Source organism: Leptinotarsa decemlineata, unplaced genomic scaffold (assembly GCF_025532065.1).
Source record: "Leptinotarsa decemlineata unplaced genomic scaffold, Ldec_3_MD MMD2_P_RNA_scaffold_7, whole genome shotgun sequence".
Taxonomy (NCBI): domain Eukaryota; kingdom Metazoa; phylum Arthropoda; class Insecta; order Coleoptera; family Chrysomelidae; genus Leptinotarsa; species Leptinotarsa decemlineata.
This window is the reverse complement of record NW_027412534.1, coordinates 5,278,032-5,294,744: the sequence shown is the minus strand read 5'-3', so window position 1 is coordinate 5,294,744 and position 16,713 is coordinate 5,278,032. Positions and strand designations below refer to the sequence as shown.

Here is a 16,713-nt window from a genome sequence, read left to right as displayed (position 1 = left end):
ATCGCTTAAATATGTTGCAAAAGTACAGTAAGAAAAGTCTTTACAAAACTACTTTTTAAGAGTGTTAGACAAATTTTATAGTAATTGCCAAAATGTTTATAAAACTATTTTGTAGTGTTTGTAAAAGGCTTTACAAAATATTGATAATAACTATAATGTTTTATAAAACGGTGCCAATTTCCTATTTATAGCAGTTTTATAAACACATTGAAAACATTTCTGAGAGAAATATAGTTTTATAATTTGTTTCTCCGAAACGTTTCCGCAGCTAAGTATTATAAAATACGAAATTGCTAGTTGGGTAGGAATCCTCCCGGATGAGCAATTCGGTTTTAGATCAGAACACTCGACAGAGCTACAAGTCCTGAGGGTAGTAGACTTTGCGACCGAAAGCTTCAACCTCGGCAAAGGACACAACACCGGGGCCATCTTCTTAGACGTCTCCAAGGCGTTCGACAGAGTTTGGCATGACGGACTACTGGCCAAGATGAGCGATTTTGGATACTCAAAACCAATGGTAAGATTAATTCAATCTTTTCTAGCTGACAGGCGATGCCGTTGCAGAGTAGGAGACGAATTATCAAGAATTCGACTACTGGAAGCAGGGATCCCGCAAGGAGAAGTCCTTTCGCCACACCTCTTCTCCGTATACACAGCGTCCGCGTATGTACGCGGACGACACGGCCCTGCTGGCGAGATCTACGAGCCAGGCACATGCAGCAACAGGCAGACAGATTAGAGGAGTGAGCCAACCTGTGGAAGATCAGTATAAACCCTGACAAGAGTCAGGCGAGATTCCGTGGACCAACAAAGCGACATACCTAGGGGTCATCTTAGACAGGAAACTAACATTCCAGTCCCACGTACGGCAGAAAATCGGAATGGCTAGACATGCCAGACAACGCCTGGCACAAAATTATAGGACGCAGAAGCAACATGGGGTTGAAAGTAAAGTTGCTGATGATCAAAAACAGTTCTCATGCCCATAATACTGTACTGGGGCCAGTGCGCATAGACATACAGAAAGAAGATACAATCGTTTATGAACGTGAGCGTAAGGGCCGCCATAAACGCCGTATATATATATATATATATATATATATATATATATATATATATATATATATATATATATATAAATATATATATATATATATATATATATATATATATATATATATATATATATATATATATATATATATATATATATATAACAGAATAATTAGTGACTGGATTAACTATAAATCGATTTAATTCGTGAGGTTGCAGTCAATAGCTGGGCTGTTACAAAGAAAACTCTTTGTTATATGTCAAGCTTTCGGTATATTTCACACCTTCGTCAGGACAACTACAATAATAAGATTATATATCTTGTAAAAAATATATAAATATGGAGAACTTACTAACGTGAGAATAAAATATAAAATGGTTCAAAAACAGATTTATATATATATATATATATATATATATATATATATATGTGTTGTTTTTTCATGTGTTCATCCGTTGTGTACTATTCGATAGTCGACGTTTCGCCATCATCTCAGATGGCATTATCAAGACGTGTTACTGCTTCGCTTCGAGAGGTGTAACTGATGTTAGGTTCTTCTTGTGGTGTTTTTATATGGTTTCGCTTGCGTAAATTGTATGGATTTGTTACCTGTTTTTCTACCTGAGGGTTGTTAATGGCTTCTGGTAGTTCTCCTACCTGCGATGGTTCATTATCGATTTGTGGTTGTCTTTGGGGGTAGTTTTTAATTATTGTTTTCCAAATCCTTGGGATGTTTAGTGAGTCATCCCTTTTGTTGATGAGACCTTGCTTTTCGATTTCGATAGCTTCCCTGATTTGTCGAATTCTTGGGTTTTGCACCTGTGCTATCTGTTTTGTGGACTCAAAATTAATCTTGTGACCAGTTTGTAGATGGTGTTGAAAGAGGGCAGAGGAAGTTTGTTTTGTTATTATCGAGTTTTTGTGCTCCTGGGTTATGGCAGATATACGTCTGTTGGTCTGACCGATATATTGTTGACCACAGTCCTCGCATGTGATGCTATATACTCCTTGGTTTTCTAGGGAAATTATCTCTTTCGGTCTGGGCAGCCAACTGGATATCGTTTTGTGCGGTTTGTAGGTTGTCCGGATGTTTTTACGTCTTAGTATTCTCCCGATTTTGTCAGTCACACCTTTGACATAAGGTAGTGTCACAGATTGTCTATCGTGTGGAGAGTCTTCTGTCGATATAGTGGATGTTTTTTTGGTTATTCTTTGTCTGTCGATGGCCTTTTGAATGATCTTTGGTCCGTAGCCATTTTGTCGCAGAGCCTATGTTGTCTTCTTCAATTCTTTTGCCCTGTTTGTTGGTTCTGTTAGGCGGAAACTGCGGGATATTAACGTGTTGGCTACGGATTGTAGCTGGGTAGGGTGTGATGCTGCTTGTAGGTAGCGGTTGGTGTGTGTGGGTTTTCGGTAAACTGTATAACCCAAGTTGCCAGTTGGTTTTCGTGTTATAAGTAGGTCTAGGAAAGGTAGCTGCCTGTTCTCCTCTCTTTCGGTAGTGAACTGGATGCGGGGATGGATGTTGTTCAGGTAGGTCACAAACCGGTCTAGTTTTTGTTTTTCGTGGGGCCAGATGATGAATATGTCGTCTACATATCTTTTCCACAGGGTTGGTTTGAGGCGAGCGTTGTTAAGTGCTTCTTTCTCGAAGTGCATCATGAACAGGTTTGCGATCACGGCCAATAGGGAGGAACCCATCGGAGCTCCCTCTACCTGTTTATAGATCTGGTTGTCAAATACGAAATAGGTGTTTTTAAGGCAGTGCTCTGCTAGATCCGTGACATGTTGCGGAAAGCTATGATCAGTTCTAATGGTGGCTAGGGCTTCGTTTATGGGTATACTCGGGTAGAGGGATTTTACGCCAGGCTGGCAAGGATGTCGGTGTCGTTTAGTTTGATGTTTTTAATGAAGTCCACCAGGTGCTCTGAGTTTCTCACTGCCCTGATCACATTCAGTTATCCTCAAATAATTTGCAGTTCAATATTCTTACTGTTTTTCTCGATAATAATAATAATTTCAATAGGTAATAATTTCATAGGTATATGGATGGGCACCTCTCCGGAAACAATATTGTTGCAATACCATGAAAAAAATTCACAGAAAATCTGTAGGAAAATGTATTTGAGTTCATCTGAGAACTTGCCTGAAAACAGACGTGAATGCATTGTGAAAATGTATAAGATATACACAAAAAATGGCATATGAAAATCAATACTAATAATAAACACTGACATAATTATACAGGGTGTCCCTGGACTTCCTCTTTTCCTCTCGGGAATGTATAGATGGGGTCAAAATATCACCAGTACTTCATATAATTTTTTTTCCTAAAAGTCTTCGTAACCAAGTTACGGGCATTTGAAGTTACAAAATGAAAAATGTTTTTCTTTGATAACTTTTCAAGTGAATATTCAAAATCATCCAAATTTTGGTAATTGACTAAACAAATGAATTCCGTCGATGAGCTTTTATGCAGGAGTCAGTTGTTTTGCTATAAAGTCAGGAACGGACTACCCCCGATGGTCCACACCCCAAAACTTTGAAATGACAGATATTTTTCAACAAAATAAGGTTACTTGGACAATTTTATGAATAAAAGTACTCGTGTGGAAAGTCGATCGGAGCAACGAGTCTTGATAAAAATGTAGTTCTACTCGACGACATCAAACCCGCTCGTCCACCATTATTTGAAATGAATAATTATCAAAGCAGAAATAATAATGATAACGTTAATTCAACAACATTTATAACAGGAATAATACAAAGTATGCTAAAATGAAGTCGTAAACAAAAAGTACAGTACCTATATGGAAGTTTAAGTCACAATTGTGATAGCAGATATTTTTTCAAAAGAAATATCAAGTTCTGTAGATTCGTGGTGTTTTTAAACTAACAAGCTACTCTACTATGAAATATCGAATTCATTCCATATTTTGTATGTACATAATACGTGTGGAATAATCACGTTTCGTGTTGATCAGTTATCTGAATCTCATGAAACTCAACATTCGAATGTTTCAAATTCTTCTTCACAGCTAAACTGTTGAGGAGTTTCACTGATAATTATAATTTTATGGGAGAAATTCTTTAACACGAATCTAAATTTAGCTGAAAAAACGCACATCGGAAAAAATATTTACTATACTAATAAAAAGCAAACGAATGAACTACAAAAACGGCTGCACATGATCAGGTGAAAAATATCCAGGGAATAATTATGTTCCATTTCTTTCACAGATGTTGACAAAAAAAACCTTTTAGAAAGTTTTGATGAAAAATGAGAAACTGGAATGCGATTTTGTTTTGTTGAGTGGTGCGTTGTCATATGACTATCACTGTATTGTCAATATTCTATAGGATATTTTGAATTTTTTTGATATGGCCGAACAGTTTACATTCAATGAATATGCAGATATGCATGTATTTTATGGACGAGCATTTTGTAATGCTGCAGAAGCTCGTCGTCTGTATTCCGAGCATTTTCCCAATCGAACGGTACCGTCAAGAGAAACATTCGAGCGTGTCGATCGCAGCTTGAGGGAGACAGGTATGTAATAATTGATAATTAATTTGAGCACGTTGTTTCATTTCGATATTATTGTAGGTACAGTTTTGCCAAAACGAGGTGGTGAGGGCGCTCCTAGGACTGTACGTACCGTTGTATTGGAGGAAAATATTTTGGAAGCCGTCGCTGATGATCCTTCAATGAGCATCAGAAATCTATCAGAACAGTTCCATACATCCAAGTCCACTATTCATAGAATAATTAGGGAACAACTGCTCCACCCATTTCACATCCAGAAGGTACATGCCATGACACCTCAAGATTTTCCAGCACGACTGGAATATGCCAAATGGTTCATAGATAGGCAAAGAGAGGATATGACTTTTATTAATCGAGTTTTATTCACTGATGAAGCAGGTTTCAGTAGAGATGGAGTTATCAACTCTCATAATCTCCATATATGGGCCGAAGAAAATCCCAATGGGATATTGCAAACCAAACACCAACGGAAATTCAACGTGAATGTTTGGGCTGGTATCATAGGAAACCATCTTATAGGACCATTCGTTCTACAGGACCGATTGAATGGAGAACGTTATTTGGAGTTCATTCAGAACGATTTGAATGGACTTTTGGAACATGTTCCATTGCAAACCCGAAGAGATATGTGGTTTATGCATGATGGCGCTCCTCCTCATTTTAGTTTGATTGTGCGTGACCATCTGAACCATATTTTCCACAATAGATGGATTGGTAGAGGTGGGCCATATTCATGGCCATCGCGTCTCCGGATTTAAATCCATTGGATTTCTTTCTGTGGGGGCATCTAAAAAGCCTTGTTTACGCTACACCTATTCACACAAGAGATGCATTGTTGAATACAATAACATTACATTGTGAAGCCATACGAAACGACCCTGGAATGCTATTTCAAGTACAGAGAGGGTGTCTTCGCAGACTAAGAAAATGTATAGAGAGAGAAGGTGGTCATATCGAGCAGTTTCTGTAGCGGATTTTTCATTTCTGTTTGCTCTTGAGGCTCTTGAGTTTCGTTAGTTAAACGTGTTTGCATTATAAAAATTCGTTATGAACATTTTACCTATCATTTCCATTTTCCTTAAAAACTAATATTTTCGAATAACGGTAGACATCTCAGGATAAATGTTGTTGAATTAACGTTATCATTATTATTTCTGCTTTGATAATTATTCATTTCAAATAATGGTGGACGAGCGGGTTTGATGTCGTCGAGTGAAACTACATTTTTATCAAGACTCGTTGCTCCGATCGACTTTCCACACGAGTACTTTTATTCATAAAATTGTCCAAATAACCTTAATTTGTTGAAAAATATTGAAAAATATCTGTCATTTCAAAGTTTTGGGGTGTGGACCATCGGGGGTAGTCCGTTCCTGACTTTGTAGCAAAACAACTGACTCCTGCATGAAAGCTCATCGAAGGAATTCATTTGTTTAGTCAATTACCAAAATTTGGATGATTTTGAATATTCACTTGGAAAGTTATCAAAGAAAAACATTTTTCATTTTGTAACTTCGAGGGCCCGTTACTTGGTAACGAAGGATTTTAGGAAAAAAAGTAATATGAAGTACTGCTGATATTTTGACCCCATCTATACATTCCCGAGAGGAAAAGAGGAAGTCCAGGGACACCCTGTATAATATCTTGAAGTGTTAGAGAAACAAAATCATATTTTTTCAATTTAATTTTTTGATAATGCTTGAAAAGGACGTGTATAACGTAATTCATTATGATGGACTTTGAAGTTTTCAGGAAATGTAGTCCACCGAGAACCTCAAAAAACAAATTAGTGCGAGTAGGAATGAGAGGCCAGACGTTCTGTAATATTTGCCATATACAGGGCTTTTCATGATGAGCGTTAATTAGCCGTTTCTGGCAAATTATTCAACGGATCAACCTGAAAATTTTATAGTATGCATAAATCAATATGACCTACACGCCTAAAATATTTCGGACGAAGCGGCGTTGTCGCTTCTACTATAAAGTAGCGGCTTCTTTAATTTTTCAAGTGGAACACCCCGTATATAATATCATATTATGATTCATCATCACTTTGTCAACAAATTCATATACTGTTTCCCTATACCTATCTATCACCGTTTAGAAGATATAAATTAATTTCGATATTTTTTTTACCAAACATTAACTTTTATAAATGCTCATAATCTTGAACTCTCTTGCACTAAAACGATCAAATTTGAAATGAAGTGGAGTAATACTATGAGGATCTTCACTCCGAGTCATACTTTCATGTGCCTCATACAGGGTCTTCAAAAAATACAGATACTTTGATTTCATGAAAAAATGAGTAGAACTCAGTTTTTTCAAATGGAACACCCTGTATATTTCAACATTTTTGAACTCTACATCCAATTTTAGATCAACTTTGTTCCGATAATACTATTTCTATTTTGAACCGTTTTCGAGATAAACTGTTTCAAACGGAAATTGACATGGTTTCCTTGTTCATCACTCAGTTTTGTGAAACAGATTTCGTTTGATGTTTCTCAATTAGTCACAGCTGATACTATGAAAATATAATTATTAAAATACTCCTCAACCATCGAATGAAACTTCTCTTCAAACAATAGTTTTATTAACGCTGAAACACGAACTGAAAATAATAAACCCATAAATTAATGAGTTAATTTAATCGTCAGTGTACTTCAGAATATGTTCAAACAAATCTCCACCTCTACTTGAACAAACATGTAGTCTCTTCAAAAGATTGTCATGTGTAGCGCTTCTGATCAAGTCTGGAGTCAAACTATTGAAAGCAGTTGTAACTCTCGATTTCATATCTTCCATTGTTGTTATTGGAGTAGAGTAAACCATATTTTTAATTAAACCCCACACGAAATGATCTGATGGATTGCCATCTGGTGTTCTAGGAGGCCAACGAAAAGGTCCATTATTACCAATCCATCTGTCTTCGAAGATTTCGGTTGAAGCTTCGCTGACTGAATGAGAATTATGGGGTGAAGCACCATCCATTTGGTACCATACACGTTCTCTTCCTGGTCTATTATTTGAAATCATTTGAATTCCATTCCTCAGTAAATCTTTATATTTTGATGCATTCAAATTATCATCATAAAACTCGAAACAAAAAATTGACTCATTCTTTATGGCACAAAATACATTGAATTGCAATCTTTCTTGAAAACCCCTATGGTGGACAACATGGGGATTTTCTGGCGCCCAATAATGACTGTTGTGTCTATTGAAAACTCCATTTTTTGTGAACTTGGCCTCATCTGTCCATATGATTGTCAAGGAAATGTTCATCCTCTTGAGTCTTGACAAGTAACCATTCAAAGAATTCCACTCTACGAGGTAAATCAGTCTCTCTCAAATGTTGGACACAGTAGAACTTATAGGGATGCCATTTATACTTATTAAGAATTCGACAAATTGTCACGTAGGGTATACTTATCTCCCTTTCAGCCTCGTGCAGAGAAGCATTTGGAAACGCATGAAAGTATCCCAAAACTGTTATACCATTGTCATCATCATCCACTTTTGTCTTCTTACGAATGATTTTTGGGCGTAAGGTTCCATTCAACCTATAGTTTTTTAGTAGTCGATTTATCACATTATTATTCGGCTTCGGAAGTTGTGGATATCTTTCATGAAATACTCGGCATGTTCTACTTGCAATTCGATTGCACTCACCATAAATTATTAATAAATTCAAGAAATCTTCATTACTGTAACCTAATCTTGACATTATTCTATTATAATTGGTAGCTATCACAATCAATCAAAACCACCAACGAAAATCTGACGTTAAATAATTGGTTTATTTATTTTTTCAAAACACACTATTGGAAAATATTAATGTGTACTGTTGTACGTTAGAGACCAATACCTCAATGTATACAAATTGTAACTTTTTCTAAGGTAGGTACATACCAATTTCGAATTGACTGATCTGAGACAGTTAGAAAACTGGATCGAAAAGAAATATTACCAAGTATAAAAAAAATGTTAAATATCCAAAATAAGTGATGAATTCAAAAAAACGAGCAAGAAAACCACGTCAGTTTCAGTTTGAAACAGTTTATCTCGAAAACGGTTCAAAATAGAAATAGTATTATCTTAACAAAGTTAATCTAAAATTGGATGTAGAGCTCAAAAATGTTGAAATATACAGGGTGTTCTATTTGAAAAAATTGAGTTCCACCTATTTTTTCATGAGATAAAAGTATCTGCATTGTTTGAAGACCCTGTATGAAGCAAATGAAAAAATGACTCAGAGTGAAGATCCTCATAGTAGCACTCCACTCCATTTCAAATTTGACCGTTTTAGTGCAAGAGAGTTCAAGATTATCAGCATTTATAAAAGTTCATGTTTGGTAAAAAAAAATATCGAAATTAATTTATATCTTCTAAACGATAATAGACAGGTATAGGGAAATAGTATATGAATTTGTTGACAAAGTGATAATGAATCATAATATGATATTATATACGTGATGTTCCATTTGAAAAATCAAAGAAGCCGCTACTTTATAGTAGAAGCGACAACGCCGCTTCGTCTGAAATATTTTAGGCGTGTAGATCATATTGATTTATGCATACTGTGAAATTTTCAGGTTGATTCGTTAAATAGTTTGTCAGAAACGGCTAATTGACATTCATCGTGAAAAGCCCTGTATGTTAACTAAATGCGTCTGTTAGAGACACAAAATCATATTTTTTCAATTTAATTTTTTGATAATGACTGAAATGGACATGTATAACGTAATTTTCATTATGATGAACTTAGAAAGATTTATGTGATAAATATTCGTAGTGAGAGTGACAGTCATGTTTCAATTATGTTATGGAAAACGAGTAGGTATGCTGTTCGTTTCATATATCCAATTTTTCAACCTTCTTTTGAAGAGTGCTCTGGAATTGATATTTTGTAAATTTTCAAGAATCAAAAACATTTTATTTTTGACTTGTAATCATTGAGACACATATTTTTTGTGTTTCAAATCTACGTAGTTGAGTGTATAATGGTTCGATATGATTATTGAGTGTATAATAATTTTATGAATTTATTATACATTTACATGGAACACTGTCATCCTCAGTGGCGGACATCCGATGTTTCGGAATGAGACATTTGCATTATTACCTCTTTAGCACCAATATGGATAACATTTCAAGATGAAACACTGAATTCATTCATAAATTACGACTTCATGTCACAAATGAGTTGAATCTACTGATGTCCTGGATGACAGATTACATTAATCTCTCATTAAAATAAAGCCCTTTCAATTTAAAATTGATAACGTCTTGCTGACTCATCAATTGATTACCTTCACGGTAAATGATCTAGGTATTATGTTCATTGAACACAACTGCAGCCGGATTGAAACATTTACTTTTATTTTCATTGATAGGAAGAATATAAGGATTTGCGGTTCGTCAACCAAGCGCAGTGTTCTATTAATAAATATCAAGTGGGAAGGGATCAATCAATTGGAAATTGTTGTCAGCTGAAATTAAAATAATTCCGTACAGTCTATAAAAAATGAATTATGAAGCAACCAAATAGTGTGGACAACTGGACTGAAATTTGACAACTCAGGTCATGTTCCTGTTGCCTTTTGAAATATCAGCAAAAATAGTGTGAATAAAGAAGATGTATACTTTCAAACCGGATAAAATCAGCTATTATTCGAAACTGAAGCAAAATTTTGAGAACTATTCATTTCTTAAATGAAATCATTCAAGATTTAAATTGATATATCTTCGAAAAAGATGAAAATCATTATTTTTGGACCAAATAGTGACAAGAGAATTATCTTTCTATTGTCAATTCATCAGTATGCGCTTTCAGGAAATGTAGTCCACCGAAAACCTCATGAACTTTATGCTTCGATACGTTTGTTGGGAATTGAAATGGACACCAATGTTTTGGTAAAATCATGTCACTGAAATTGCAAAGGCTGCTTCTCAAAAGCATGCAACCAGATAGCTGTACACACCTCAGCAATTTTTGATGCTTTATAAAGCTAAGATCAGACGTTTGGAGTATTGTTCTCATGTATGGAGCTTTGCCCCTAAGCATACCCTGAAGCTGCTGGATTCCATCCAGAAAAAAGCCATCTGTTTGATTGAAGACACGGACATCACTTGCAACCTTGATAGTCTGGAACATGGAAAAAAGGTTGGATATTTGTCTTTCTTTCATAGATACTTTCACGGGAGGTGTTCAAGTGACTTCGCACATTTGATTCCACCAAGAGCGGTATATATCAGAAATACGCGACCGACTGTGACTGCTCATTGTTTTGAGGTTCAACTGAGTACACCTCGAACTTCACTGTTTAAGAACTCCTCCATTTGGAGAACTGCGTTTATGTGGAATGAACTTTCTGAGAAAGTTTTCCCAAATGAATTTAATGTCCAGCGATTCAAATCTAACGTGAATCGCTACTTTCGCTCAGGCAACGTTCTTAAAGCGCCTTGAGATTTTTCTGTAGTGCTTGTGTTTTAGCCTTGAAAAAAACCTGTTTTACACATAAAAGAGGTCTTACCTGATTCAACATCTCTACAGAACAAAACAAGAATCGTGTATGATACCACAAGCCCAGAGGATGTCCTTTTGTTCATTTTGATTTCTGAAACAAAAAATAAAATTAATATTTTATTTGAAAGCAGGAAATGAAATGTAACTCAGGACTCTCAGAAGTTAGAAAGGATAATATGATGGCAAGATTGAAGCTGACTGAATTTATTACTACATCTATATTATTTGATCGAGTATTGTTCACATTATTTCCTTCAGTATAGATAGGTAGGATAGAACACGTTATCAATTATTTAATTCACTACAAAATTTCCACAAGTTTCATTTCAGTTTTCCAACAATGTCACAAAAAACATTATCATCCTCAATAATGTACTGATAGTGTTCTATATAAGAGATATTGATACTCTTACATATATTGCTGTGTAGCATCATCATGAATAATATAATATTGATATAATATGTTTTTTTTCTGATTGATTCGGTCGTTACTTGATGAAGATCCATAGTAATTTCATAAATCGTGAGGTACCGTTTTTGAAAATAATAGGTATGTTTTAATACACAATACAATAATATCTGTTTCAATACGCAACGAATGGGTGGAGTAAAAAGTAAATGAAAAAAAAAACATTCACGTGTAATTCAACGATAATATGAAAGAAGTTGTTTCGAAAGGACTTATGAAAAGATTATATGAATGGTTTTTTCTCTCAGTTTCAAATTATTTTTATTTCTTCCTTTGGAAGTTTCCCACGTTTTCAATTTTATTTTCTTTAGATCATATACAGTGTGACCCATTTTTAATGGAAACACCCCCCCTAAAATTTGAAGTTGTGAATCAATTTTAATAATTTTTGTTTTGAAATGTCAAGTACTGGAAGGTCTACCTTGGGAAAGAATTTGAAATGTTTATTAAAGTTTCAGGGCATACTACGATATTTTTTCTTAGTCGAAAATCGGGATTTTTTATTAGCGATTTTTTTATTGAAAAAATCACTACGCCACTAGATTCAGAGTGCCTCTAAATAGGTGTGACCAAAATTTCATGAAAAATTATTCATTATTAACAAAGTTATGACAACTCAAAAATTCGAAAACTCACACAGCTAAAAGTCACAATATATCATTTTTTTTATGATTTCAACAAATGAAAAAAAAACCAAATAGCGTAAATATTTTGAATGAAAATAACGGAATTACATTCACACATTCACAACACATTCAAACAATGAAGCAAACAATTTTAATAAACGTAACTAATAACTAATTATTGAAATTTTTCGATTCAGTGCAACAATTAATTCTAACTCATATTCTAGTAGCCTCTACTAATCCACCACGTATTTCGATACATGTGTCGTAGCGCTTACGAATGTTTCTGATTACGTTCCTTAGTTCTTGAGGGCTAATATCTGCACATACCTGTCGAATTCTTGCACAAAGTTCATTTCTCTCTCTTGAGCGGTTTTTGTAAACCTTTTGTGGGAGAAGTCCCGGAGAAAAAAGACCAAAACTGTGAGGTCTGGAGATCTGGGTGGCCACTTTTAAACGGACTACCACGGCCTATCCATCGATTTGGAAAATGTTCGTTATGCCATTGTCCATTGCACATTAAGCCCATCTAACTGGACAATTAAATTTGATCGTTCATTGATTGGCAGCTCGTATATAGCATTCCAAAACTCTGTGTTTGAAAACTTCAGAAACCTCTGCGCATTAATGTTTTCATCAAAAAAGAAAGGACAAATAATTCGTTCGTTCAATTTCCCACACCAGACGTTGACTTTTTGGGAATACTGGCTTTTACAGTTTATTACCCAGTTAGGATTATCCGCTGCCCAATAGCGACAATGGAGTAGTGTGATGACACTACTCCATTTGTAGTGAAAGTGGCTTCGTCGGTATATAAAATATTTTTTAGGAAATTTCTATTGTTTAAATATTCCCCTTGGGCCCATAAACCATATTCCAGGCGTCTTGCTTCGTCGCCTTCTTGAAGTGTGTGTAAAAATTTTGGCTTGAAAGATTTAATATTCTTCGCCTTGAGGCATCTCCGAATAGTTTCTCGTGGAATATTCAAATCTAAAGTGGCATTCCTTATACTGGCATTAGGATTATTTCCGAAATAATCTAAAATGATTAGTTCATTCCTGTCATTCCTGTTTCGTCTTTGTACAGGATTACTTTTTAACATTATTTTTGATACTGCACCAGTTTCATTGAATATTTTATTTATTTTATTTACCGTACCGCAGCTAATACGAGAACGATCTGGATGTCTCTCATTAAATACTCTACAAACCTCTCTAGCACTTCTAACGTCATCTCCCGAAAGGCGTACAATTTCAATTTTCTCTCTTACGCTCAATCTTGCAGCCATGACACAAACTGTAAGGTGAATATTGTTGACAATAGTACACTCAAATCTTTCACAAGTGTCAAACTGTAATATCATTTCCATGGCAACTGAGATTTAAATTGAAATATTAGGTATTACTTTTAGTTAATTTGCGTGAAAACTTGAATGTAATTCCGTTATTTTTATTGAAAATATTTACGCTATTTGTTTTTTTTTCATCTGGCGGCACTTTATTGTTGAAATCATAAAAAAAATATTCTCATGGCTATATCTGTTGATATAGGGTGTTTTTTGTAACTGTTAGCTGTGTGAGTTTTCGAATTTTTGAGTTGTCATAACTTTGTTAATATTGAATATTTTTTCTTGAAATTTTGGTCACACCTGTTTAGAGGCACTCTGAATCCAGTGGAGTAGCGATTTTTTCAATAGAAAAAATATCGTAGTATGCCCTGAAACTTTAATAAACATTTCAAATTTTGTCCCAAGGTAGACCTTTTAGTACTTGACATTTCAAGAAAAAAAAATATCAAAATCGGTTTACAACTTCAAATTTTAGGGGGGTGTTTCCATTAAAAATGGGTCACACTGTATATAAAATCTTTTTCTTTTGAATGTTTTATCTATCAATTTATTTCTCAGTAACATAGTGGCGCATTGATTGGGCCACATTCAAGTTGATCTCAATCGACAAATAACGTATCAAAAAATTGATATCAATACAAACCAATCATGAAATTTTTCAGTTTATGCTGTATTGTAGAAACCCATAATTATAATGGGGTATTCAATGACTTGCAAAATTCAGATATGACTTTTCCGACTTTTCATTATATATTATTGGTTCTTACCTCAAAAACAGACAGCAAAAGATTGAATCAAGTGGAATATATTCGGATTATGTTAAATTGATTGCAGGTGTTCCTTAAGGAAGTATTGTAGGTCACTTGTTTTTCATAATTAATACAGCAAATTAATTGAAACCCGTAATCTGATGTGACGTTCAGGCGTATATGTACTGTTCAATGAGAGTAACGCACTATAACTGAAAGCCCATTATAACAAATGAAAAAGATGTAACTAGATGTAAATAGGTGTGCTCTACAGCCGTGGTATATCTACTTAAGTATAAATATTGTACTGCAAATTAAGACTCACTAGTGACCACAATCGTGGCATGGTACTTCATACACTCCTTGTGACTTCAGTGGTATCTGATCCTTGGGATAACGAAGTATGGACCTTATTGTCCATTCTGGTACGAATGAAGTTGATATGTTGTATCGGCGAAGAATTCTGCTGATTTTATCTCTTGTTCCTGCAATATATGGTAGTGTGGTTGTTATGACCGGTGTATCTCGAGTTTTTTATTGTTTCCGGGTGGTCTTGGAAGTCGCTTTTATACTTTTTTTCTGAGTAGTTATTCATTTGTAGAGTTGTTTCGATGGTGTTCAACTCTTGTTGTCTGTGATCGTTGTCTGCCAGCCTTCTCTAACGTGTAATCAGTGTTTTTGCCACCGCGTGAATTTGTTTTGGGTGGTGTTGTGAATTTGCGTTTAGGTACCTATTCGTGTGTGTTGGCTTTCGATATACCGTGTGGCCTAGTGTACCGCCCGGTCATCGGTACACTGGTCATAACAACCACAATATCGTCTATTGCAAGAACAACAGATAAAATCAGCAGAATTCTTCGCCGACACAACATATCAACTTCATTCGTACCAGAACGGACAATAAAGTCCATGCTTCATAATCCCAAGGATCAGATACCACTGGAGTCACAAGGAGTGTATGAAGTACCATGCCACGATTGTGACAGGACTTACATTGGTCAGACCAACAGACGAATCAACATACGCAAAGATGAACACAAACTAGCAGTGAAGGGCAAAGTCACCACGTCTTCTCTCTTCCAACACGTACTGCAGACAGGACATAACATTAATTTCGATAACACAAAAATACAAGCAAGCAATGAAAACTTTTACTCGCGAACAATCAGAGAGGCTATCGAAATTGAAAAATGACCTTATAATATGAACGAGAGGGATAAAGCGCAAAGATTACCATCAACATGGAGATCCGTTTTATCGCTTCGCATAAGCAATCAGTCCGCTCAACCCTCAACCCCAGAAGCAAAACTCGGCACATGACAATACAGGTACAATAACAGAGGCAGGAGAGGCAGCTCAGGTAATAAGACCAAAACAGGTAGTCAAGCAAACACAGGTAGTGGCAGCAACGCAGGTAAAGGGAAACATCCATCCTTATAAATTGAGACACAGAGTTGGAACTGATCAGTCTGGTTGAAAAACCAGACATCACCAGAAGATGGCAAATGAGACTTTGCCAAAACGTTGTGAAAATAATCCTTATAGGGATAAAATACACAGAACACGGAGCGAAACCCGAGAAAACAGCTCATCATACTTTTACTGTTACTGTATTGTAAACTGTGAAAAACTCATTTTAAAGTGTTACTTGAATACGCTATGTATTCTCATCAAGTATCAGCCATTAACATCACATACAGTGTCACCATTGAAGTGCGCACCATATGGGAAACTTTTTTTTCGGAAAGTTTCAATGAAGTTCAACTTCGGCACTTGTTTGTGCTTCAAATTTAATTCGAAATGGCGCGGCCAACTGCGACCCACTGACGTTCAGTGTTTGTCAAATTCAACTTTCTTTTTTAAAAAATTGGAAAAGTGCATTTCTAGATCGAATTTAACAAAAAGTTACTTGTAAAAGTTGTGTCTACGGCAATTTTATATCCATATGCCAAATTTTATACAACTAGGATAAAGTTAACGTTTTGCTTATTTTTGACAGATATCCTCTTTATTTTAAAAAAAGTTCGGTTAATTGTCATGTATACATAACAAACCCATCATGGAGTTTGACTTTTCTGATACATTTTACCTATACGGACATTTTTAGAGAGAAATTAAAAATTTGCTATAAAAATTTCAACATGACTGGTGCAAAGTTCCAATCACTTGGCTATTTTCTTAAACAAACCTTTGGTTTCGAAAAAGCAGAGGCAACTAAAAAAAAATGTAAATAATTCCGATAGAATTATTATTATTATTATAAATTTTAAACAACAATAATATTATAGAAAATACAAATGGGTACAAAAAATTATTTATTGATCTAAATGAGGTTGTCAAACACTTAAAGCCTACATTTCAGTATGTCGTCCTCCACGTTCAATACAG

General features: G+C 35.2%; 1 protein-coding gene across 4 annotated transcripts in view; it reads right to left on the bottom strand.

Annotated features, from left to right (window-relative positions):
* The window catches only part of LOC111512592 (uncharacterized), a 212,935-nt gene that overhangs the window by 59,854 nt on the left and 136,368 nt on the right, over positions 1–16,713 (bottom strand). For 3 of the 4 annotated variants that reach the window (XM_074170258.1, XM_074170256.1, XM_074170255.1), the window contains one exon: positions 11,141–11,224. In XM_074170258.1, coding sequence (XP_074026359.1) covers positions 11,141–11,216 — 76 coding nt within the window. In that variant the 5' untranslated portion in view covers positions 11,217–11,224. Of the gene's footprint in view, positions 1–9,729; positions 9,774–11,140; positions 11,225–16,713 lie in introns of those variants that run through there. The other variant, XM_074170257.1, reaches the window with a different exon arrangement.